At 44.1% G+C, this 21830-nt stretch overlaps 5 protein-coding genes across 5 annotated transcripts; 1 reads left to right on the plus strand and 4 right to left on the minus strand.

The window, feature by feature from the left end:
• Positions 1-216: 216 nt before the first annotated feature.
• Positions 217-4094, minus strand: LOC146270997 (V-type proton ATPase subunit d 1-like). Its single transcript, XM_084707895.1, has 8 exons — positions 3965-4094; positions 3253-3424; positions 2174-2352; positions 1718-1797; positions 1351-1428; positions 859-1035; positions 601-678; positions 217-434 (listed from the first exon to the last, which is right to left on the minus strand). Exons 1-8 carry the CDS (start codon positions 4092-4094, stop codon positions 273-275), a joined length of 1056 nt encoding a protein of 351 aa, XP_084564021.1. The 3' UTR covers positions 217-272.
• Positions 4095-4920: 826 nt separating this feature from the next.
• On the minus strand, positions 4921-8405 carry asip2b (agouti signaling protein, nonagouti homolog (mouse) 2b). Its single transcript, XM_084707653.1, has 3 exons — positions 8216-8405; positions 7126-7199; positions 4921-6607 (listed from the first exon to the last, which is right to left on the minus strand). Exons 1-3 carry the CDS (start codon positions 8325-8327, stop codon positions 6440-6442), a joined length of 354 nt encoding a protein of 117 aa, XP_084563779.1. The 5' UTR covers positions 8328-8405; the 3' UTR covers positions 4921-6439.
• Positions 8406-12048: 3643 nt separating this feature from the next.
• On the minus strand, positions 12049-14798 carry LOC146270999 (sorting nexin-16). Its single transcript, XM_084706824.1, has 8 exons — positions 14642-14798; positions 14205-14557; positions 13556-13642; positions 13319-13467; positions 13133-13202; positions 12747-12883; positions 12435-12596; positions 12049-12302 (listed from the first exon to the last, which is right to left on the minus strand). Exons 2-8 carry the CDS (start codon positions 14532-14534, stop codon positions 12221-12223), a joined length of 1017 nt encoding a protein of 338 aa, XP_084562950.1. The 5' UTR covers positions 14535-14557; positions 14642-14798; the 3' UTR covers positions 12049-12220.
• A 142-nt stretch (positions 14799-14940) lies between these two features.
• Positions 14941-19944, plus strand: ipp (intracisternal A particle-promoted polypeptide). Its single transcript, XM_084706816.1, has 10 exons — positions 14941-15145; positions 15509-15971; positions 16068-16279; positions 16471-16690; positions 16799-16954; positions 17119-17286; positions 17388-17525; positions 17755-17877; positions 18027-18247; positions 18511-19944. The coding sequence occupies exons 2-10, from the start codon at positions 15599-15601 to the stop codon at positions 18733-18735; spliced, it is 1836 nt and encodes a 611-aa protein (XP_084562942.1). The 5' UTR covers positions 14941-15145; positions 15509-15598; the 3' UTR covers positions 18736-19944.
• LOC146271001 (transmembrane protein 69-like) lies at positions 19940-21615 on the minus strand. The gene is made up of 3 exons (XM_084706825.1): positions 21492-21615; positions 21095-21140; positions 19940-20950 (listed from the first exon to the last, which is right to left on the minus strand). Exons 1-3 carry the CDS (start codon positions 21494-21496, stop codon positions 20243-20245), a joined length of 759 nt encoding a protein of 252 aa, XP_084562951.1. The 5' UTR covers positions 21497-21615; the 3' UTR covers positions 19940-20242.
• Positions 21616-21830: the final 215 nt, after the last annotated feature.

Below are 21830 nucleotides of genomic sequence, written 5' to 3' on the forward strand. Positions count from 1 at the left end.
GGGACCCCCTGTCCTGCACGTTTTAGATGTTTCCCTGCTCCAACACACCTGATTCAAATGAATGGGTCGTTATCTAGTTATGCAGAAGCCTGTTAACGACCATTCGTTTGAATCAGGTGTGTTGGAGCAGGGAAACATCTAAAACATGTAGGGCAGAGGGTCCCTGAGGACCAGGGTTGAAGACCTCTGGTCTAAAAGATAGGTAAAGCACGTTGCCTCTTAAAGATAGGTAAAGCACGTTGCCTCTAAAAGATAGGTAAAGCACATTGCCTCTAAAAGATAGGTATGTAGTTGTCGATCTTGGACTTGTGCCTCTGCGTGACACACTCTGCGATCCAGATGACGTTGCGAGCCTCCTGCTCCTTCAGCCGGACGTAGGAGTAGAACACGCCCAGGTGGAACTGTTGCAGGAAGGCCAGCATGTTCAGCTTCACCTGAGAGAGAGGGCACCAGGAGGGGGGAAACACATCGGGAACTCCCCTTAATGCCATCTGTTGAACCGATTAAACCGTTTCTGTGTGTATTTTAGTTGAGATGTTTTGGGTCACTCATTTCCATTTAGTCAGATCAGGAGCTTGACGGCAACAGAATAAAAAGTACCTCACGCTCAAAGAATCTGTCCTCCAGGGTCTTGGCTTCAGACTCTGCTTCTGCATCATCGAAGATGAGCTTATACTCCTGGGGGATGCATATCAGCTCAGTTACTACAACCATGCAGTCCAAGTACTATTCGTCCTGCATGGATTTGCCAAGTTGAAAACTTGGCTCCCACTTGGCTCCAATATGTATCGACAGATTCATGTTTCAATTCCATAAAGAACTGTGGCTGAGGTGACTGTAGGTTATCACCAGTCTTACATGGTAGTAGTCCGCCACAGCCTTGACTTGTTCGTAGTCCTCTGCCCTGGACAGCATCCGGAGGCCCTCTGGGTGCAGTGTCCCACAGGAGGGGTAGAGGGCGCTTCTCTCCCCCCCACTCAGCTCCGTCCCAAACGAGTTGACTGTGATGATGAAGGCTCGACGGTCAGCCTCAAACTGCAGCATGTGCAAACACGTGTGCACACACATGTGCACACATACACACACGCAGAGACACACACACACACACACAAACACACTGGATACATAACAGGATACACAAAAGTGGTAATACATCATCTTACATAACATCTTTATAGTTGTACAATGCATTTAAATTGGTATATAGTTAACATAGCTTACCACAGACATGTGAAATAGTTAACTTTAAAACATACTTTAATTTTATTTAAAATTACAAAAGTTTGGAACTATGTGTGACTAATTGCGAGTTGAACAGAGGAAGCTACTGATTAGGCCTAATTACAGTACCTCCAGGATAGGACACATAATATCCTCAGTTGCTCCGCCAAGCTCACTGCAAAATGAGTGAAAGGACTCTATATATGCCTGTCCACAAGACAGAAAAGACAAAATAATGTCAGGTTAGGTCACTGTCCTCTCACTTGCTGAGAACCCCTGGTCGTCTTCGAACAGATTTGTGGAAGACCCGGACCTCGGATTCTCTAGAACACCAACTGATCCAGAAAGCTGCTCCATCAGAGCATACTATCACAATGTACGTGCAGCAAAGGTTCAATACATTCGTTTGAGCTGACTTTGACATGGTCACCCTCTTTCTTCACTCCATCACACTTATTGGGACGAATGCAATAAGTCTATATCTATTTCAACTCACTTTGTAGAGTTTGTTCCTGAGGATCTCTGCCCCCATCTCATCCAGCTTAGACTCAGACACAGCATCTTGGAAAAAAGGACCTGCCGAGACCAGCAGACACATGGATGACGGTAAGATAAGTAGAAGACGTAGCATCTATCTATCTCTGATAGAGAAGGTGCATGTTACTTGACAGCATTGACCATATCATACTGCATCCAGCTCCACATTAATTTGTGGGCAGCCCAAGGCCAAACCTATACACATGGTCAGGATCAACACCAGTATGTAGGGCACCACATGGTCTGCAGACATGCTCACCATCCCACCACAGATACACTCAAAACAACCAGTCTGATCACTGTCTGATGAACAAATCTGATCTTCCATTTATCTGGATACTATTTGGTACCAAGTGTCCCTCTAGCCCCTGCCTCAAGTTTTGAGACTGGCTCGTTGTAGGAAAGTAGCATTTACCCAGAGGAGTGTCAACCAGGATGGTCCAGTAGAGCTCAGAGGGAGTACGGGCGATGCCAACAGCTGCCATCTGGTCAAACACACCCAACGGGTGACACCGTGGCAACAGCTCAGATATGTCTCTCTCCCTCAGGACACCAGTAATCAAGAGCACCACATTGTCAATCATGTAGCTATACCTATGGCAACAGAGAAAGAGGGACTCAAAATCCTTCACAACCCAACCTTTTTATCTTTTGCCCACTAACTGTAAGTCAACCCTTAAACTGCCAGTATTTGGTTGATTTAAAAATGGTTTAAGTGATGGAAATGTCTATAGTCATAAAAAGGGATATAGGAGAGAACAGAGGGATGGATTTATTGACTATTTTAAGTGGGCTGTGTTACTAGAAAGAGGGATTAAGCACTGACATGCAACTTACTAAGTAATGTGTAACCCCTTGGGGACTCATAGCTTCCTAATTCTTTACAGAAGCTACAAAAACGTCTCTATATTTGGATGTCTGTTTTATGGGTTCCAAAAAACTCTAGATTGATCTGGAAGTACCTGGTTCAAGTGGAAAGAATGCAGCCAGGTATCTATGAATCACTCCTTATACAATGACAACTAAAGAGAATGCAGGGAGGATGAAGAGGAGTATGACCTTGGAGTGCTTATTAGTTCAGCCCAAACTGGGATTTCTAGATTCCTAGACTTTCCATGTGATTCTTATTAGAAATCGTGCATATTTGACATATTTTGCCATTAAAACTGAACAGTTTTAAATCTAACCAGTCAAAAACAAGTGAAGTGTCCTTTTACATACAGCCTACACACACACACTCTAATTTTGAAACAGAAAACATCTATGATGGATTTGGGAAGTAATACAAGGGGTTTCACTGTGCTGTGATTTACGTTGAATGTTAAGCATGTGTGAAAGAAACCTAATGATTGGGTAATCTGCTAGGTAGTGTGGCAAATTATTATATATCATCATGTATGGATATCATCCATAATTCATTCAGGTCCTTTGGGAGACCTAAACATTTCTTGCACTCAGGGGTGGAATAAGGTCATTGGGAGTGTGTTGTCTTACGTTATGTAATCCAGGAAGATGGACAGTGGTGGAACAGAGTGGGAACGCAGGCTGCGGAACTCTACCAGGAGATTCTCCTTCAGCTTCTGGTCCAAGAGGGACACGGTCAGGTGGTCGCCGCAGGATGACAACAGCCTGCCGTGGTCAGTGCTCTGCAGATGGAGCTTCATGTCTGCAACCACAGAGGAGAAGTTCAGGTCATTTCAGGTGTCGAAAGAATCAGCGTCCACGCATGCCACTGTTACTGGGCATGAATCCACACTGCATCCTGCATGTGAAATGTAGCATGCCAAGGGGCTGAAGATGAATGGGAATAGCTGGAGCAGTGGTTATGTGTCGAGATCATTGCTTCCTGATCTACACACCCATGCAGAAGCCCATACTGGAGTCTGCTACATGGTAAAACAAAATTCAATCCCACGTTCCTGGAGGAGGTCATTAATGTGAGTTTGTGTGTGAGTTATGTCAGACAAGTTCAGGTCACTGACCTGGAACTGACCTGTGTCAGGCTGTCCATAACTCTTTGAATTAAATCCACAACCATGGTTAAAGAGAACACACAAACACGTTTCACTGCATGGGATTTCTTAATACAAAGTACTAATGAACAAAGTTGATGATTTCGTCCAGAGAACAATGTCCGCTCATAAAAAAATCTGATGTAACTCTGGATGACAGGATGTAGTCACAATTGACATCGATACTTACTTACCCTCCAGAGTGTCACATTGTGTCAGGTTATGATAATCGAAACGGGTCAGGATCCCTGACTTCAGTCCTCGTACCAGACCCTCCAGATACCCATGGTCCACATTGAAACCAAGCTCCGGACAAACAGACATCCTCTCAGGCGATGCGTCTCCTTCCAAGGTCGTTCTCGGTGTGTCCGCCAGACACTTTGTGTTATTTGTCAACCTGTCACTCTGGGTGTTTCAGCTTACTTCCTCCTTTACTTCACTGACTGGTCCTCATGGGATCTCTCCTTCCTCTTTGACTCATCTGCTATTATAGTTCTCAAAACATCTGTACAAAAGCCACATTTGCCTTCAGGATATAAGTGCTATTTCAAATCATTGGGGCTACATTGAACTGATGATCTGACAATAATCCTAAACACATCTTAAAGGAACGCTTGTTTAAAACTAGCATTAAATTCAGATGAATCCAAGCAGCTCCACAAACCTGAATCTTCTCCAGATGGACCTCACATCAGCAGACCCCAGTGGATGCAATCAACAGACCCTGGGCTCTAGATGGACTCCATGGTGTATAAAGCATGAAACAATGCGTGTCACCTGACCTCTGGCTCTGTGAGAAGACTTTATGTTAAGCGTATACCAAGAACATATGATCCTCAATGGCCAAAACACTCTGGGACCTCTGAGAGAGTCTCGGCCAAGGCAGGGTGTGAATTACGGGAGGGTTTGGAGGGGGTCTGACCCCCCTAATTAAGACTTGGACCCCCCCAAAACAGGTAAAAACAACAGGCCGGGGGGTCGATACACACCCTGGAGAAGAAGTTGACCCCCCCAATAGGCATTGTATAATTTGTACTCTGGGCCAAGGTACAACAAAGACTAACCATGGTTCTGTTGGGAACTAGAATCATGGTCATTTATCTGACTACAAAGTTGATGCGGAGAAGAAAAAAAAAACACACTAGTAATTTATTTGAAATAGCCTGTAGCCTGACACTGTGGCTTTCTGGCACCTTGCATCGTGCATCAGCTATTACTGTATTACAACTCATAATAGATGCATTCCTGCGTTGTGCATTCATGGTTTGAGAAGTTAGCTATGGCTCCCAAGACACCAGGGATCTGCAGTGAGCAGATGAATTTGGGCCACAATGTGTAGAATCTACTTAAGTCTAAGTAACTTACAATCTGCTGTGGCTGTGTTCTTTGAATTCATGCATATTCCAATCCTCCAATGAGTAATATTTCACCATGTGAGGGAGTGTTGAGAAGTCTCTGAGTACGGCTGTGTGACTGTATGTGTTTTATGCCTATCAGAGAGTAATGCTCTGGACAACTGGATTTTCCACTTGTGATTTGATATGCACTTTCTTTGCTTGTATGCACCTTTTGTATATTTATTAACCGACTGTTTATTTCCATGTTAAACCCTATACGCTTGGATTACAGAGAGAAGTTACTGTACAATGAGCATCCCAGTGCAATATTGTTTTGCCAACAGCTAGACATGAGAGCAGCAATACAATGAGGATAAAAAAGGGATAACATGATACTTATTGAAGAGCAAAAGTGATGCAGGTCTTTGCTACAAGTTATTATGACAACATGAAAACCTGATGCAGAAAAACATATCCACAATGCCTCCATTGTGTCAGTATATAAAAGATTTAATCAAATCCATGTATGTCGCCCTATTTACCATTAATGTCACAGAGGGTTTTAAAGTATCCCACAGATATCAACATCAGCTATCCAACATTAAATCCTTACAAAAGACATAAAAAACTCCCAATTAGCTGTACATATGTAATATACACAAAGTGTGTAGGAGTCAGGTGTGTTGTGTATAAGTGTATATCCTGTGTTCTTGTGTGTTCAGCCTGGTTTGGGATGGATCTGCATGGTAGTCAGAATCTGTTTACCAGTGTTCCTTTCGACATTCATTTTTGGATTGAGACTTAATGGTAGACTTTTTCCACAATCTGACTAACAGTTCTGGTCCTTTTTTAACTTCATTGTTATGCAATATGAATTGGACCGTAGTGATGTCAAAGATTAACAAACTTGTTATAGTCATGAAGGGTTTTGTGTTGTAAACTTAAAATGAAAAGATAATGAGTAGTAGTTTTCCATGTTGATTTAGTCCACCAGCATCAGCCATTTTCTTGACAGTACGAACAGGCTATTTGATTAATATGTTTGCTGACAAAAGTAACTCTAATCTTTACCAGTAAGAATCCCCAAACTTTGAGTGTGCCTGGGGTTCTGTCTGTTCAGGTTTAGTTTGAGGTAGATGTACAGTGGGTGTGAGCACTGTGTGAGCGGATGATTGTAGTTCTTGGCTGTACTCAGATCAGCATCCAGCAAGCAAAGATCTGTGTGTGTCTCTGTGCGTGCGTGTGTTCACTTTTAGTCTGTGGACTTGGAATGAAGAAGTGAGTGTGAGACAGCAGTCTGTGGGTGTGAGACAGCAGTCTGTGGGTGTGTGTCTAGGACTTTTTAGGACAGTGTGGGCTGAGTCTCCAGCAGTGACAGATGGTGTTGAAGAGGCGACAGCGACAGGAAGCACAGGGGTCACAGCAGGCAGTGTGAGGCGAGCAGTTCTCTGTAACTCGAGCACACCGACGAACAGGTGGTGCGGGCTCCAGCTTCAGCTTCTGAAGAGAGGTGGATGGAGAGAGAGAGGGTAAGAAGGACCGAGACGACAGAAAGAGAGAAAAGAGAAAAAAGAGTGAGAAAAAGAGTGAGAGAAAGATAGCTAAGATACAGTATAAACAGACAGACAGGCAGACAGACAGACAGACAGACAGACAGACAGACAGACAGACAGACAGACTGACTGACTGACAGACTGACAGACTGACAGACTGACAGACTGACAGACTGACAGACTGACAGACAGACTGATACAAAGATAGAGCTGTTATTTATACCTGGTGGGAGAAATGCCACACCATGTTGCACTACACTAACTGAAGCCAAATGAAGACTATATGGCACATCACTTCATCAATGACCGGCTCCACACATTTAATACATTTGGAATAGATTTGAAGTGACACCACAATTCCTCAATTATAAAGAACCCTCTGAAGGTCCGGTCAACATGATGTGCCAGATTAACAGACTAGGATCAGTGATAAAGAAAGAGTAACTTATTGGAACAAAAACTTACTGCTACATGGTGACCGTGACCAAGGAAAGTCTGCCTCCTAGCGAAAAGACGCCTGGACTTCCCTTGATTCCAAACTACAGATGCAAATGTCAAACAGGAAGTTAAGGGTTAATTCTCTTTAAATGTTGAAAGTCACTGAAGTTCTGGTAGGACTTTCAGACAAGCTTTATTGACCAACAGGATTCAAAACTGAATTCAGTTATAAAACTGCTTTGCACAGATTACTTTGAGGGTTTATGAGCTAAACCTACAAAAAATATATACTGATCATTCTCATTATGTACACTGTTCCTATTCTTAAAGAACAATATATTTCATGAGAAGCGAATAGGATTTCATACTATGCATTATGTAAGTGTGTCTAATATCAAACATACATTTTTCCTCAAGGCTTTTCCATTCATGCATATTTAACCTTCGCTTGAAATGATATGATTTGATTAGGTAAGTCATCTGAAAAAGATTATAATGTCTATCAAGTTATCCATATACAAGTACACCAATGACGGGAATAATTATTATCTTTATGACTATATGAAAACGTTATGCTGATACTTACCTAAACATAAATAATTGTTTCTCACATATTATGAGAAATCTTTTGACTTGGTGGATGATTTGATAAGGTGTAAGCGTTTACAAAGAATTATGTAAAGATTTCAATCAGTGAGTCAATTTGAGTAGGCCTAATGCGTATTTACTCAAACTGCAACAACCTTTGATTAAGGGACTTATATTTAAATGGTTGGACTCAATTGTAAGCAATGTATGAGAATTGTTTTATTTGTTTCAGCTCTCAACTTGTTTGTAGACCATTATTGCGCCATAATCCTGATCATACTATAAATAATTGCTTGAGTGCAGGTACTGATCATTTCATCAACGAGGATAATTTGTGACATTTGCCTACATTTAAAGGAGCTATATAAATGATACAGCGTGAAAGGCTAATATGTGACCGGTGCGGCGGTGCACGTATTTAAAGGAACTATCAAATAAGTAGACCAAAGGCTATTCTTAAGTATTTAAATGAGGATAGCATTTTTTTATGCATCACAGACAACTAATAGGCTACAGACATTTACCTCACCTGAATCATTCTCATGCTCCTTAATTCGCGTATCCCGCTTCATGTCCTCAGCCAGAATTAGAGGGATAGCCACAAACAGGAGACAAATCCAGAGAAATAATCTATCCATCATCGGTGACGTTGTCGGAAAGCTTTAGGTGAGACAATTGACGAGTTGCACTACTCTTGTTCTCCACACAAAATAAGTACTTTCCTTTGGATTTCGTAAAAAACAACCAATCCTGCAGCTCCGATGCTATTTATGTTGTGAGTTTATGGGGAGGGGGGACAAAGTGGTGAGTGGAGAGGGGAGGGGGTTCAAGTTGCTTACTCCACGCCCACACTTTAAATTAGGCTTTCAAGATTAAAATGTAACAGCTATTTTGTCCATGCCCTATAGGATCATAATTGACAAGCTGGTTCCATTACAAGTATGGTCCACCACAAAAGTTGTGCATTCTGGAAACCGATTGCTGACTATCCTAGTTCCAAAATAAATGAAAATTTGTGTCACAGGCATTGTTCAGTGAAAAACATCACAACATGTCCCACTGTAGTACAGTTTTTAGAAGCAAAGTACTTTGTTCTGTTATTAGGGTACAGTTTGCAACACATCATGTGTTTGGCTTACAGTCGACGCAAGTGATACCCATTTTGTATGAGATTTAATGCTGTTTACATGGACAGTTTGGACCAGACTCCAACTCTTGAACTTGAACTGTTGTCCAACCTTCTGCACTGAACTGTGCTCTGCCTGCTGTAAAGCTCTAACACTGATATGTATGATGTGGAGTTCACTGCCTGTGGGGAGCCATCTAAATGATTTAGAATCCATCGTTTGTCTAGGCAGCCCTTATGTACACAATTTGGGTTGCGATACATCTCTTAAGTCCATTTAATGTATATCAACAGCATGGGTTAGAGTCTGGCCAAACATCAAACGATACACTTAAGGGGTGTACTAAAGCTGTGCTCTCTGGTCCACATTTTCTATTTCATAATGTGAAATTGTTCAGTATTGTAAATCAGTATTTGACTTGCTAGATAGACTGGCTGCAGTTTCTATGTTGTCCTGAGCAAGAGGAATCGTCACTGTAGGTGTGGATTTAAGTAAAGCAGACTCAGCTCAAATCAACAGGGGTTGTCATCACAGATAAAATGTGCAGTAACAACATCCCTCATCAGCAAGCACCAACAAGCCAGCTAAAAGCTAACCGCATACCTGCAAATACATACTGAATTGTTATCGAAGCCTAAAACTAAACAGCAAAGTGGTAGAATGCATGATAGGGATGGCCTCTTATTAAACAAGCAGCTGAAGGCTGGGAGTTGCTTTCATTTCCTTCAAGGTTTCTGTACCCTTATTTCTGAAAATGTTCAATTCACCACTTGGTTACGCCCATGGCTGACACTTGAACAAGCTATGCAAGAAGACATTGTCTTTCCTGGGATAGTAAACTTGGCCACCTGTGTGTCTCCCAAGTTGTTAACGGGGGCCCCTTAGAGGCTCCATTAACATGCCTCGTCGCTTGTTGTTCCCTTCAAGGAGGCTTTTCATTTTGAAGGATGTTTAAAGGATTTATCCCCAACCCCCACCCTTGCCTGTAACCCCACATTGGAATGACAAAAACGTTATGTACTAACTGGTCACAAATGAGCCTTGATGAAAAGCTCAACATCCTTTTCTTTTAATTACGTGAACCTGTCACTGGTGAGACCTATTCCTTGGATCTTCAGGCTCACTTGCCTTAGGTGTTTTGTCTAAATGTATAATGTGTCTCTTTCAGCTGTGTTTCCTCCATTTTGTAGGAGGAAATGATAGAGTCCTTGTCTCTCCTAGGAACTTGTACTTCTTGTAAATTCAGTCTTAGCCTGACACCAAGCTTTTCAATACAAATCAAGAACCTGTCACTTTTTTAAACATAAACCCTTGACAGCCCCATTGTAAGTGTTACATTCACCTGTTTTCATTCTAACCTCAAGTTGGCTAGCGTAAGTTATTAACCTCTTAATTTATTGTTTCAAGGAATGCCTGGCCCGGTGATGGATCATATACTTCAAACATTTGCTCTTGTTTATCTGGAATGGGCTTGGGATAACTAGGCAGAAGGGCTTTCAGGAGCCAAGAGCCTCACTAACACCTCAGTTGCCTCCTGGAACCTTGTCAAGATGCTTACATCCCATTGGTTGATGACATAAATGGTCATATGTTGCCAGCCTACTTGTGTTTGTATGAGAGTTTAACTCCTGTAGATCGCTGCTTCAATTTGATGCTTAAAACTTGGGGAAAGTTCTGAATAACGTTGTTCCTAAAAAGACCAACAACTGATCAGGTTCTGAGGGGGTTAGCCATTGCCAATGTTCCTCTTTTCCAGAATTTCCTGCGATTGGTTGCATTAAAGCAATCAATAAAACACAACCAAATACGACCAGCAATTATGACAGGCCTGATTGGACAGAATTCAAGTAACAAATTATCCAACAAGATCAGGCCATCAATTATCTGTTCACATGGGAACCTCTGAATTTTGATTTAAGGAATCACCCCTCTGTCCAATATCTTTCTTGCAAAGATTTTCAACCCTTCATGTAAAACTGTGCACCATCTTACACTTCACCAACATATGGGGCTTCTCACTCTTGAGGAGAGAACATAACATACTGCTTGGACATTGTGTTACTTTGAAACAAGGCTATGAAAAGAGGTCAGGCACATTCCGATTTAAAATGAAACAGAGGCACCCTGAGGAGTTTGGAAATTAATGTCTCCCGTCAAAGTGAATGCACTGTCGTTTTTTGTGTTCACAAACTCACATCTTGGGAGCAGTTGTTTGGCAGTGATTTTCACACTCTGGTGAGAAAAAAATCCTGACCAGTTTAAGTTTGTATTTACATGTGTGTGTTTCCTTGTGCTCTCTATTTTTCAGTTTCCTATCATCGTCTTCCCTTTGGAGTAGAAGAGTTCGGTTCTCAAACCCATGCAGAGTCTGCAATGTAAAGCATATGGAGTTTGAAATATTTACTTAGTATACGGAAATGATCAGCAAGGTTCTCTATTACACTTGGCCTCATTTCTTTACTGAAAACAGGAAATTGCTGGATGTCTTTTTTTTATATATAAAAGATTTGGTTATGCTGTGCATTGTGCAAGTGAAGCTGCTCACACCCAAAAGAAAACACATTTACAGGAAACTGAGATGTATGGCTATAGGACATGAAATGGTTCTATAGACTTTAAAACTCCACTTTTACTCCTCTTCCCTATACACCCCATGTCCCTTGTCACCCCCAGTATTGGACAATCAAGTCAAGAAATATAATCTGAGAGGAAAATTCAACAAGGATAATAACCAACAGTGTACAGCAACGGATGCTACAAAGAAAAAGTGTAGGACAGTCACAACAGGCAGGACGCATGTGACAGATCAAGCTGAACCAAACAGACAAAACAATCCAGGTCGATGCAACAAGACAGATCTAGGACAAACCGAGGACGTTTTATTTAGATCTGAGGCTCCAATCACAGCTCCGGAATGTGAAATAAAGAACGGTGTAGCAAAGCTCATCTTGGCAGCGCTCTGTTGTGTAAAAAGCGGTTTAGAAGGTGTTGAGAACAGGGAACAGAACCTCCTGTTCCCACTGATTGTATCGCAGGCTGACACAAGAACAAACATGCTTGTATTGCCTCCTTGTGGCCAAATGAGGGAATGATGTGTTATGTGCCTCTCCAAGGTTCTTGAAACGGTGATGTGTGTGTTGCATGTGTGTGCTTGGGCCAAAAAGGTGACATTGGGGACTTTATTGCATGTACTGTTGCATGTAAAGAAAAGGCAGCAAGAAAAAAATCCAACAAATAAACAAATATACATTTTAATACTAAATACCATTTTGTCCTTTTACAATGATGATTTTCAATTACAAACAGCAAGAACGAGCAGCAGTAAAGTATATCAGTTGTCTGTAAATGGGTATGATCAAGAAATTAACTGAGCTTGAATGCATGTTCTTCAAAAATCAGGATGGAGTTCAGGAGGGTCCTGGGCAACCATTGACCACTGGAGAACACCACTGAACCCTGTGACCTTTGACTGTCCGCTGGTCATCGCAGCTGAAGAAATGGGTTCAAGGTCACCATGGCAATTACAGGAAGAAGAAGAATATGCCGTTGACTTTCAAGTTTTTCATGGTCAGTTGGACTGTCAGTTTACTAAAACACCAGACAAAAATACACTAAGAGTACCTTTCCCCACACATTGTTTCTGGACGAGCCTCAAATTTGGTTGATCTTTGGTCAGTGTCTCCATGTCCATCTGTGCTGGTACTGGTTTCAGCACTCCTCTCACTGCTCTCTGTTAATAGTCTGCATGGACTCTCAGGGCTCTCTGGGTGGGGGGAGTCACCACTAAGACAAAGAGCAACATCAACAAACGGTTTATTTCGTGAGCTGAATTCTCATAGATTGATCACCAAACTGTGTAGACTTGGCACACAGATGTGCTTCCCCATTCCCCTATGAACATGGACAGGAGCCATCTAACGGCTTTCTCCTCACCTCACCCTCTGCTCCAGGAGTGCTATGGAGACCTCCCTCTCCTCCAGAGCTCTCCTGAGAAAGTCAATCTCCTTCTGTTTCTCCTGGAGCTCCTTCTGCAACCGGTGGTTGGTCTCCTCCAGGGTTTCACAGAACGCCTGCAGACAGGGAGACAACAATCATCAACACAGGCTGTATTAACTCTTATTTGTTTAGTTGCGAATACACTGCAATTCCCCCACTGTACTGTATTGGAATAAATGTCTGCAACATGGATTATTGGCCCTCTTGCAATTTCCGGAGTTTAACAGGACCGTATGCGTTGTTAGTTACCGGGGCCCTGTTCTGAGAAGCTGTTACATATTGCACAAGAAAGAAGATTTAAGTGGCGTGTTTGTGGAACTTACCCGGCTCTCCTCCAGGCTGTCGAAAGGACCAGGAGGATCATCTAGGCAAAGGAACTGTCTGACCACTGCACTGTTTGTGAAGAATGTGAATTCAGATTTAGTGAGCGGCGCCAGTTTGCCTGCCCACACAGACATGCACACACACACGCACTCTCTCTTTCTAACACACACACACCCTGTAGGTACCTGTTAATAATGTCTTTGTGTGCTATCAGGTTCTGTAGAAAGGTCTGTAGGCCAATTTGTCTCTCTTCTAGAAACTCCATGTCATAGTTATCCTTAAACCAGCGTTTGGGCGGCAGGGACAACCTGAACCTTGGAAACAACTCTTTGAGCTGCACACACACACACACAGAGAAGATTAGTAGCAAATCCACAACAAAACAACTCTGTTGAAAGTATTTTTTAAATTTCCAATCTCACCTTGTCATTGAGCCGAGAGAAGTCTGTATATCTTCTGAAGATCACCCAACTATCTTCTTGATTCTTCTTCACCAGGATCTTATAGACCTGCAAGAAATCCATTGACAAACACACCCACAGTCACACACACACACACAGTTATTGTGTGTGTGTGTGTGTGTGTGTGTCACAGTTCCTGCAGCTTGCCTGGGAGGAGTGAGTAAGACTGTGGAGCAGCTGCCACTGCTAATAGAAGGACACCCTTCAGACTTGTGACTGTGAATCGCCCTATTCCAGTGTAGCACACATACTGATCAGGGACATGAGTTCAACTCCTTAGAAAGGGAGCCTCAAGCCATTCAACACATCACACAATACAAAACGCAACTTAATACCATGTAGCCATGTGTCATTCATGTTCACCCACATGGTCTATGTAGCAAATACAGCAACTGAAACAAAACAGTCTACAGTCTAATTTCTTCAATAAGGAAGTAACCTTGTAGTATATTAAATTCAGCAAAGATACGGTGATACACTAAACTACTCTGAAACAAAGACATCTCGTCATCGGTCTTTCATGTTCTGAAATAACTGATTTGGGATTGGGTCACATGATATGTAGGAGAAACTTCAACCTCCAGAGCAGTGTCCTCTCGTCAAACCTCACCGTGAACTTGGCCCTCTCCTCCATTATCTCATATCCCAGCAGGGTGGGAGTGCTCGGTCGTTCTTCCCAGTCATCTCTGGAGGTCCCATCTTCCTGGACACACCTCTGCTTCCCTCTGCTGGGTCGTCCATGTCCCTCTGTTTGGGGAAGACTAGGACAAGGTAATGTAGCTCCTAAACATCCTGTAGATCTCTCCCAGGTGGTCTTTTCCGTGAGGGAGCTGTCACATGGACTTCCCAAGGGAGAAGTCCTCTTGGGCCAGGAACTGCAGGTAACTGGTTGGGTCTGCTGTTGCATGGGGACTGGCACGGGGACAAAGGGAGTGGCCATCCTCTGTTATCTTGCCTCCTTTGCTGTTTTAAGATTGTTGAAAATCGACCATTAGAATCACTTTAATCTATAAATTGGTTGAGATTAGATAATAGTAATGTCGATACCTGTTTTCCAGGAACTTCAAGATTGTATGAACCGAAGCTGCTGTTGTATCCTGCTCACGGTGGTTACTGTTCCGTAGGAAACAGTTGAAAAAACTGCTAGCGACAACCTTCAGCCCATGTGACGACAGTTTATGTGCAGCACTTCTGCGGTTCTGGGAAGATATTAGGGCAAGCAAATGTAAACAACATCATGTGCTCTGCTCGGCATGGTATTGATGTCACACGTTGGACATTTGTGACACTATGTTACTTCTACTGTCTGCTGCTTTAAAACGTATATTCAAACGGTAGCTAAATCAGTAAAACTTTCATTCGTCATCGTGTAGTTCTACGTTCTTTAAAAAAACAGTCTGTTCGACGTTTGTTTAGTAAGGTCTAGCAGCTGCTTTTCAGGGCGTGCAGACGATTAGGGGAAGTAGATTCGACTGTCAGTCTGCAGACGGAAGTTTGTTGAAGCTAGCTATCGCCCTAACCCAGACAACAAGGATTCAGCTAGCTGTTCTGGTTTGTGTTTGTCCTTTCAATTCAAATAATGCTACGTTTCGAATATGGCAAATGGGTTATGGTCAACAAGTTTAGCTACTAGTCTATAATTGCTAGATAGTTACAACTGAAAGAGAAAATCAGTCACTTAACATTGAGCTTCTACAGTAGTAACGTTATCATTTTAGTGCATGATGCATGTACATGCAGTACCAGACATATGGTTAATATAGCGTTATTGAGCCTGTTGGAAGGATTTTAAGCTACCACCGAATGCATCGTTGTCTGTTGGCGTGATAGACATGAATAGGCTATTTGTAGGCTATTTTCATTCCTATTCATTGTGATGGTTCAATGTGTTCCTTTCTCTGCACACTGCTGTAGGGTCACACCATGTGCCTCCTTGGACAATCCCGTGGCATGAAGCTGTAAAGTGAGGAGGGGGAAAGTACCCCTGTTTGCTACAGAACCACAATGTCCTCTCTGAGTCCTCCTCGATTACCCCTTGCCTCCACCTCCATTTCGGAATACAGTGGTTGTGGTTACATAGCTGCTGCTGCTGCTGTTACAGTTCAGTCTGCTGAGCAGACCCTCTTTGGCTCAGATCGCTATGCCCGGCTCATCTTGGCCCAGATGAACAAGATGCGCCTGCGCGCCGACTTCTGTGACGTCGGACTGAGGGTGGGTGGACGAGTGTTCCGTGTGCACAGGCTGGTCCTGGCTGCCAGCAGCCCCTACTTCACCGCCTTGTTCTCTGGGAGGATGAGCGAGGCTGACAAGGAAGAGGTGCAGATCCTGGGAGTGGAGGCCAAGGTCTTTGAAGTCCTGGTGGAATTCATCTACACAGGTGCCTTCCTCTCGAGCGCTTTTCTTTCTTGGGTTTCTCAGTTTGGCTGAGTGTTGGGTTGAGTCTTGCACTACTGAACACCCTGATCTCCTTCAGGTACAATCAATGTGTCGGTGGAGAACGTTCAGGAATTGATAGTGGCAGCTGACATGCTCCAGCTGTCTGAGGTGGTGTCTATTTGTGGAGAGTTCCTGAAGGGACACCTGGACCCCTCCAACTGTGTGGGAATCTACCAGTTCCTGGAGCAGATAGCTTGTGTGGAAATGCTGGAGTTTACTGAGGACTACATCCATGTCCACTTCCTGGAGGTGCCAGCCTTGTCCTCTATCTCTGCTTCTATCATGTCCAGCCCCCCACGTTCTCTCCTCACTCATCCGTTGGTAGATCCGTGTTTCTTTTAGCTCCACCTCTGCTCTCTTCCCTCTCTGACCCAAATTCTGTTTGTTTTTGTGTGTATGATGACAAATCTGTGGTCATGTAAACAAACAACCCTTGCTAGGTGTGCGTGTCGGATGAGTTCTGGGGCTTGTCCAAGGATCAGCTGGTGAAGCTGCTACGCAGCGAGGAGCTGAGGATCGAGGATGAGTACCAGGTGTTCACCGCCGCCATGGACTGGGTCCTCCAAGATGTGGCCAGAAAGAAGAAGTACGTGGTGGAGGTCCTGGATCCAGTCCGCTTCCCCCTGCTCTCCCCTCAGAGGCTCTTCAAATACATTGAAGGTGAACAGTGGCAGCCATTGTCATGCTGATGACAGCACTTCATGTGTTTACATTTTGGTTCATGCATTTTTGCGTACCTGGTACTGACCTTCGATGGTCTCACCCAAGGCATTTCAGACTTCAGCCTCCGGGTGGCGCTGCAGACTCTGCTGAGGGAATACACCGAAGTCAGCAAGTCTCCCAAGGAGAATAAGATGTACAGTCTGTTACAGCCAGCCAAGATGAGGCCTAGGAGGAAGGCCAGGAAATATCTTTATGCCATTGGTAGAATTATTATTTTTTTAAACAGTATATACCCACCAATGCATATTAACCCCCCCCCCCCAAATGATGTAGAATTGCACACAATGCTGAGGTCTTCAGACAGCACTGTCTCAGTTGTTCTGGATAGGTTCCATGGCCCTAACACTGGTGGCTTCTTATCCCAGGAGGCTACACTCGGCTGCAGGGCGGCCGCTGGAGTGACAGCCGGGCCCTGAGCTGCGTGGAGCGGTTCGACTCCTTCAGTCTCTACTGGACCACCGTGTCCTCCCTGCACCAGGCCCGCAGCGGGCTAGGGGTGGCCGTGCTGGAGGGCATGATCTACGTTGTGGGAGGTGAGCCATGCATTATTGTTAACGCTTCCCAAGCAACACAGGAGGCCGGAAATGAGACGGTGCAATGTTCTGTCTATATCGTAACATATTCATGGCCTTAGGGGAGAAGGACTCCATGATCTTTGACTGCACAGAGAGGTACGACCCAGTGACCAAGCAGTGGGCGGCTGTGGCCTCTCTCAACTTCCCTCGCTGTGGTGTGGGGGTGTGCCCCTGCCACGGGGCGCTCTACGCCCTAGGTAAACCCCTCTTCCCAGCTTAAGGCTGCGATCACATAGTTAAAACCTCATACCCTTCTCATTGTACCTCTTCTCATTTGCCAAAACAAAGAAACCACTATCATCCGTTAACCAATCCGTTGATAGACCGGAACCATGTTTTAAACAGAACATTTGAGTTGAGAAGCCTTTTCATTGGGTAACCGTGGTTCTGATGTCAATGGGTCTGCCTGTGACGGGGTCTCTGCAGGAGGCTGGGTCGGGTCGGAGATCGGGAAGACGATGGAGCGCTACGACCCGGCCGAAAACAAGTGGGAGATCATCGGAAACATGGCCGTTCCCCGCTACTACTTCGGCTGCTGCGAGTTACAGGGTTAGTTTCGCCTCATAGAAGTGGCTGCACTGCCTAACGAGGTCTATCTACATCCACATGCATGCCTGCACCTCTGCATCCCTGAGAGCAACGCTATGAGGTGAAAGGACCGGCTGTCGGGAGCTAACCCAACCGTGACCGCCCTGCAGGATTCATCTACGTGATCGGGGGGATCAGTGACGAGGGGGTGGAGCTGTGCTCGGCGGAGGTATACGACCCCATCTCCAACCGCTGGAGCGCGCTGCCCGTCATGGTGACGCGGCGGGCCTACGTGGGCGTGGCCTGCCTCAACAACTGCATCTACGCCGTGGGAGGCTGGAACGAGGCGCTGGGGTCGCTGGAGACGGTGGAGAAGTACTGCCCGGAGGAGGTGAGGAAGCTGGGCCGGGGTAGTGGCACTAGTCTGCCTCTGCTACAGTCCCAAAAGTTCAAATGGGTCACGGCCTGTTTAGGAGCCATTTAGCTGTTTAGGGGCTTTTACCCCTAGAGATAATTTGGTTGATACAGTTTAAAGTCTGAATATATTATGTATATAGTATGAACTCAGGGTGCCAATGAAAAACAATTATTGGCCATTCTTCTTCTCATGCATTATTTGTGTCTGTATCTCTATGTCTGTATCTCTTTTCTCAGGAAAAGTGGGTTGAGGTGGCCCCCATGGCAGTGGCACGGGCAGGGGTGTCTGTATCAGCAGTCAACGGTCTGCTCTATGCCGTCGGGGGCCGGGCCTCCAGTAGAGACTTCTCAGCACCAGTGACGGTGGACTCTGTGGAGATCTACGACCCTCACCTGGACACCTGGACTGAGATTGGCAACATGATTACCAGCCGCTGTGACGGAGGGGTGGCCGTGCTCTGAGAGCCCCCTGTGGAGCTGTTCCCAAGTCAAATACCAGTCTTTCTACCCACTGTTTCAAACATGGCCTTCACCGGATTTCGGTTTCTGTATGCCAGCCAGTGTAGGATCTACATGTCCACATGATACGTCCCTGGCTCAGAAACAGAAACCCAGCATTTATCAACACCAATAGTTTAGTTAGTCTAGATCAGGGCTATTCAGCCCTGTTCCTGGAGAGCCCCCTTTCTCAAACCCCAGTTGTAACTAACCTGATTCAGCACATCAGTATTAGAATAAGGTGTGCTATTTCAGGATTGGAGCGAAAGTTTACAGAAAAGCTCTCAAGACTTGACCTCTCAAGAGGCTTGGAGAACCCGGATCTAAAGTTAGTCAAGACTCTGTAGGTCTAGATCAATGGATATCAAGAGTACTCTTCGTTATTATTAAGTGCTTGTTTTAACTTTTCACGTCACACATTACTTACTAAGTACATTGAACACTGAGCCAAGTATGACTGGAAAACTGCCAACAAACTGTTCATTTAAACGTGTAATTTCTTCCCTTACAAAAGACACCCACTGGACATTCCAGCATAAAAGTGTATAATTATTTTTCATTGTTTACTTTATCTTATATGGATAAGACAACATTAGTCATTTTAGGATGTATGGTAATTTACTACCATGAGGCATTAGAACTGGTTCTCTATGCCCTAAGGGACTTGAGTATGCTGATTTCCACCATTTCCTTTGTGTATGTGGTATGCTCCAGAATGTACAAGTGGTTGTCCATCTGACTTAATGCTGCTAACGGTACACATTTCGGACACTGCAGTGCGTTTTCAACATTACTTGAGCAAAGGCTCTATGATACTAACAGTATGCTTTTAATGCTAGTTAGCCATTTTAATGTTAAAGGTTTCTGCTGTAAATGAGTTCACAACTAAAAAAAAACTAATGTTGATTGCTAAGGTTATGTCCCACATTACTGTTTGCAATCAGTAATTTTGTTCAGCGTGTCTGTGTCTTTGTCTGCTGCTGATAGGCAACTATGGTTTTGAAATATTTACTGTAAATATCAGTGTTGGTTGGTGTAGCCACCAATTTCAGTCAAGTATGGAACTCTTTTGTCACCTCAAGCACCAACACAGGGTGAGTGTGTTTTAAAATGTCTGCGTTCTATTGATGGACGACCATGTGTTGACTTTTATTAAACGGGACAGATATTTCACTGGTTTATTTTTATTCATGTTTTATCACCTTAAATGATTTAAACAGTATGACAAAAAACATGTCCTGGTCCAAGACAGCAGCCAGGAAAATGTTTCATAAAGTTTATTCATAAACTTCCCCATCAATATCTTTGCCATAAATTAGCACAGTCACACATAATCAGACACAGATGTCTTGGCTTGGTATGTCCAAACATCTGATCCAACATTTTTGGTTTTCACTCCTAGCGCTTTTTAGCATGAGTAACTGTAATTCTTAGAGTTTTCCTCCTCAACTTTTGAGTATTCCAAAGATAGTCAATTCTCAAGTGCCTTGATCTTCTTCTCAGGACAGAACTTCTTCAGAGTCAGTGTGGCCACCAGGGAGAATGTAGCCACCAGAGTGAGTATTGTCCGCATGGCTTTAAACCACCCAGGGTAGCCGGGCAGCAGGGTCAGATCATAGTGCAGGGAGAGGCCCAGTCCCATGACAACGATCAGGGCTCCCTCTGTGATATTGTCCCTACACAACAGAGCCACCCAAGCAAGCAGAGAGGGCACCACACTGTTGCCCAGGTTCATCCAGTCAGGCTGGGCTGGGCTGCCCTCAGGGAGGGCAAAGCCCCAGCGAACCCCCCCTAGAAAGGACACAATGGAAGCCCCATAAACCACCTGAGCAAAGGCTACCTCTGGATAGTAAGACTGGGTCGCAGCCATCAGAAGAGGGGCTGCCAAGAAAGGGGCAAGGCCAGAAAAGCCGAGGTACAGAGCAGGCTTGGGTGCTGTGAAAAGGGCTTTCAAACTGAAGCCATTCTGCCCCTCCACTTTCTCTGGGCCTTCGGGACGCCCCTGGCAGAGATGGGAGGTAGAACAACTCAGAGGCCTGAGGCTACACAGCCTAGTGGAGGCTGGCCAGGAGAGCACTGGTGTAAAGCAAGTTGTGTGGGAACTGGTGTAAGTTCCATGTCTCTTTGCTAAGCAGTTGGGCACTTTGACATCATGATGGAGAGCTCGCCATGCTGGACCCTGGAGACAGGAAAGAGGTTGTGTTAGTAACATAGACTTAATCGATTAGTACTGATAAAAGGTGAAAATCATTTTCCCAGATAACAGACTTAACCTAGTCCTTGATACAACTTGAAACAACTATTTGCTATTAACACTTCTTACCCCTCCATTCAAGTGCCTCCTCAAAACCAATGACATCATTTTCAACCTAAGAGAGATAAGCATGACGAGTCACATCATGTAATATATGAACATTATTGTTATTAGCTTTGTCGTGGTAAAATGCCTCGGACATGTCAGTAGTTTTAAGGATACCTTACTAATCAACCTTTGTCTGCACTTCAAGACAGTTCTAGTATCAGTATGGTAAGGGGGTTGTACCCATAGATATTGGTTGTACCAATGTCGTTACACGGACTAGCTGTATGCTAGCTAAATTTGTTTGCTACCACCACTACTACTACCATCACGAGTGCTAACTAGAAACTACCAACGTAACCCGTTACTAAAAGCTAGTAGTTGACTTAACCACTAACTTGACAAGGTCGTTCACACCTACCCCATAGGCTACGTGTTTGATTTAGCAAGTTATGCTACCCGTGCCATGGAAGTTATGATTCGTGGATCGATTAGTGGGCCTTCAGTGGCAGCGGTGTGTTCAAGAGCGCACAAAGTTCAATGGGTTCTGTTCAGTCTATACAACGTACTAAATATATGACCAGGTTTATATTCTAAATACAGGATCAACACAAAAGTGAACATTTGTATTACAATATCATATAGAGTAGTAGGCTTATATTCCCGATGTGGCCCTGATTATTTAGGAAGCATCTTTATGAAATGAAATACACCTATAAAGCCGTCGTGAATATACCCCTGATGGCTAGGCTAGCTAGTT

Source organism: Hypomesus nipponensis, chromosome 10, assembly GCF_054491055.1.
Source record: "Hypomesus nipponensis isolate SF chromosome 10, ASM5449105v1, whole genome shotgun sequence".
Classification (NCBI taxonomy): Eukaryota; Metazoa; Chordata; class Actinopteri; order Osmeriformes; family Osmeridae; genus Hypomesus; species Hypomesus nipponensis.

What these genes read in the sequence shown, in the direction of transcription:
- LOC146270997 (XM_084707895.1), bottom strand. Translation starts at nt 4,094, where the DNA reads ATGTCTGTTTGTCCGGAGCTTGGTTTCAATGTGGACCATGGGTATCTG. An exon ending in ATCTTCCTGGATTACATAAC is followed by an intron (nt 2,353 to 3,252) that starts GTAAGACAACAC and finishes CTGTTGCCATAG; the next exon opens with GTATAGCTACATGATTGACA. An exon ending in TCAGGAACAAACTCTACAAA is followed by an intron (nt 1,429 to 1,717) that starts GTGAGTTGAAAT and finishes TCTTGTGGACAG; the next exon opens with GCATATATAGAGTCCTTTCA.
- asip2b (XM_084707653.1), bottom strand. Translation starts at nt 8,327, where the DNA reads ATGATGGATAGATTATTTCTCTGGATTTGTCTCCTGTTTGTGGCTATC. An exon ending in GGAGCATGAGAATGATTCAG is followed by an intron (nt 7,200 to 8,215) that starts GTGAGGTAAATG and finishes TTGCATCTGTAG; the next exon opens with TTTGGAATCAAGGGAAGTCC. An exon ending in GTCACGGTCACCATGTAGCA is followed by an intron (nt 6,608 to 7,125) that starts GTAAGTTTTTGT and finishes ACCTCTCTTCAG; the next exon opens with AAGCTGAAGCTGGAGCCCGC.
- LOC146270999 (XM_084706824.1), bottom strand. Translation starts at nt 14,534, where the DNA reads ATGGCCACTCCCTTTGTCCCCGTGCCAGTCCCCATGCAACAGCAGACC. An exon ending in TCTCTCGGCTCAATGACAAG is followed by an intron (nt 13,468 to 13,555) that starts GTGAGATTGGAA and finishes GTGTGTGTGCAG; the next exon opens with CTCAAAGAGTTGTTTCCAAG. An exon ending in ACAGCCTGGAGGAGAGCCGG is followed by an intron (nt 12,884 to 13,132) that starts GTAAGTTCCACA and finishes CCCTGTCTGCAG; the next exon opens with GCGTTCTGTGAAACCCTGGA.
- ipp (XM_084706816.1), top strand. Translation starts at nt 15,599, where the DNA reads ATGTCCTCTCTGAGTCCTCCTCGATTACCCCTTGCCTCCACCTCCATT. An exon ending in GAAATATCTTTATGCCATTG is followed by an intron (nt 16,955 to 17,118) that starts GTAGAATTATTA and finishes TTCTTATCCCAG; the next exon opens with GAGGCTACACTCGGCTGCAG. An exon ending in CGGGGCGCTCTACGCCCTAG is followed by an intron (nt 17,526 to 17,754) that starts GTAAACCCCTCT and finishes GGGTCTCTGCAG; the next exon opens with GAGGCTGGGTCGGGTCGGAG.
- LOC146271001 (XM_084706825.1), bottom strand. An exon ending in GGAGGCACTTGAATGGAGGG is followed by an intron (nt 20,951 to 21,094) that starts GTAAGAAGTGTT and finishes TCCTGTCTCCAG; the next exon opens with GGTCCAGCATGGCGAGCTCT.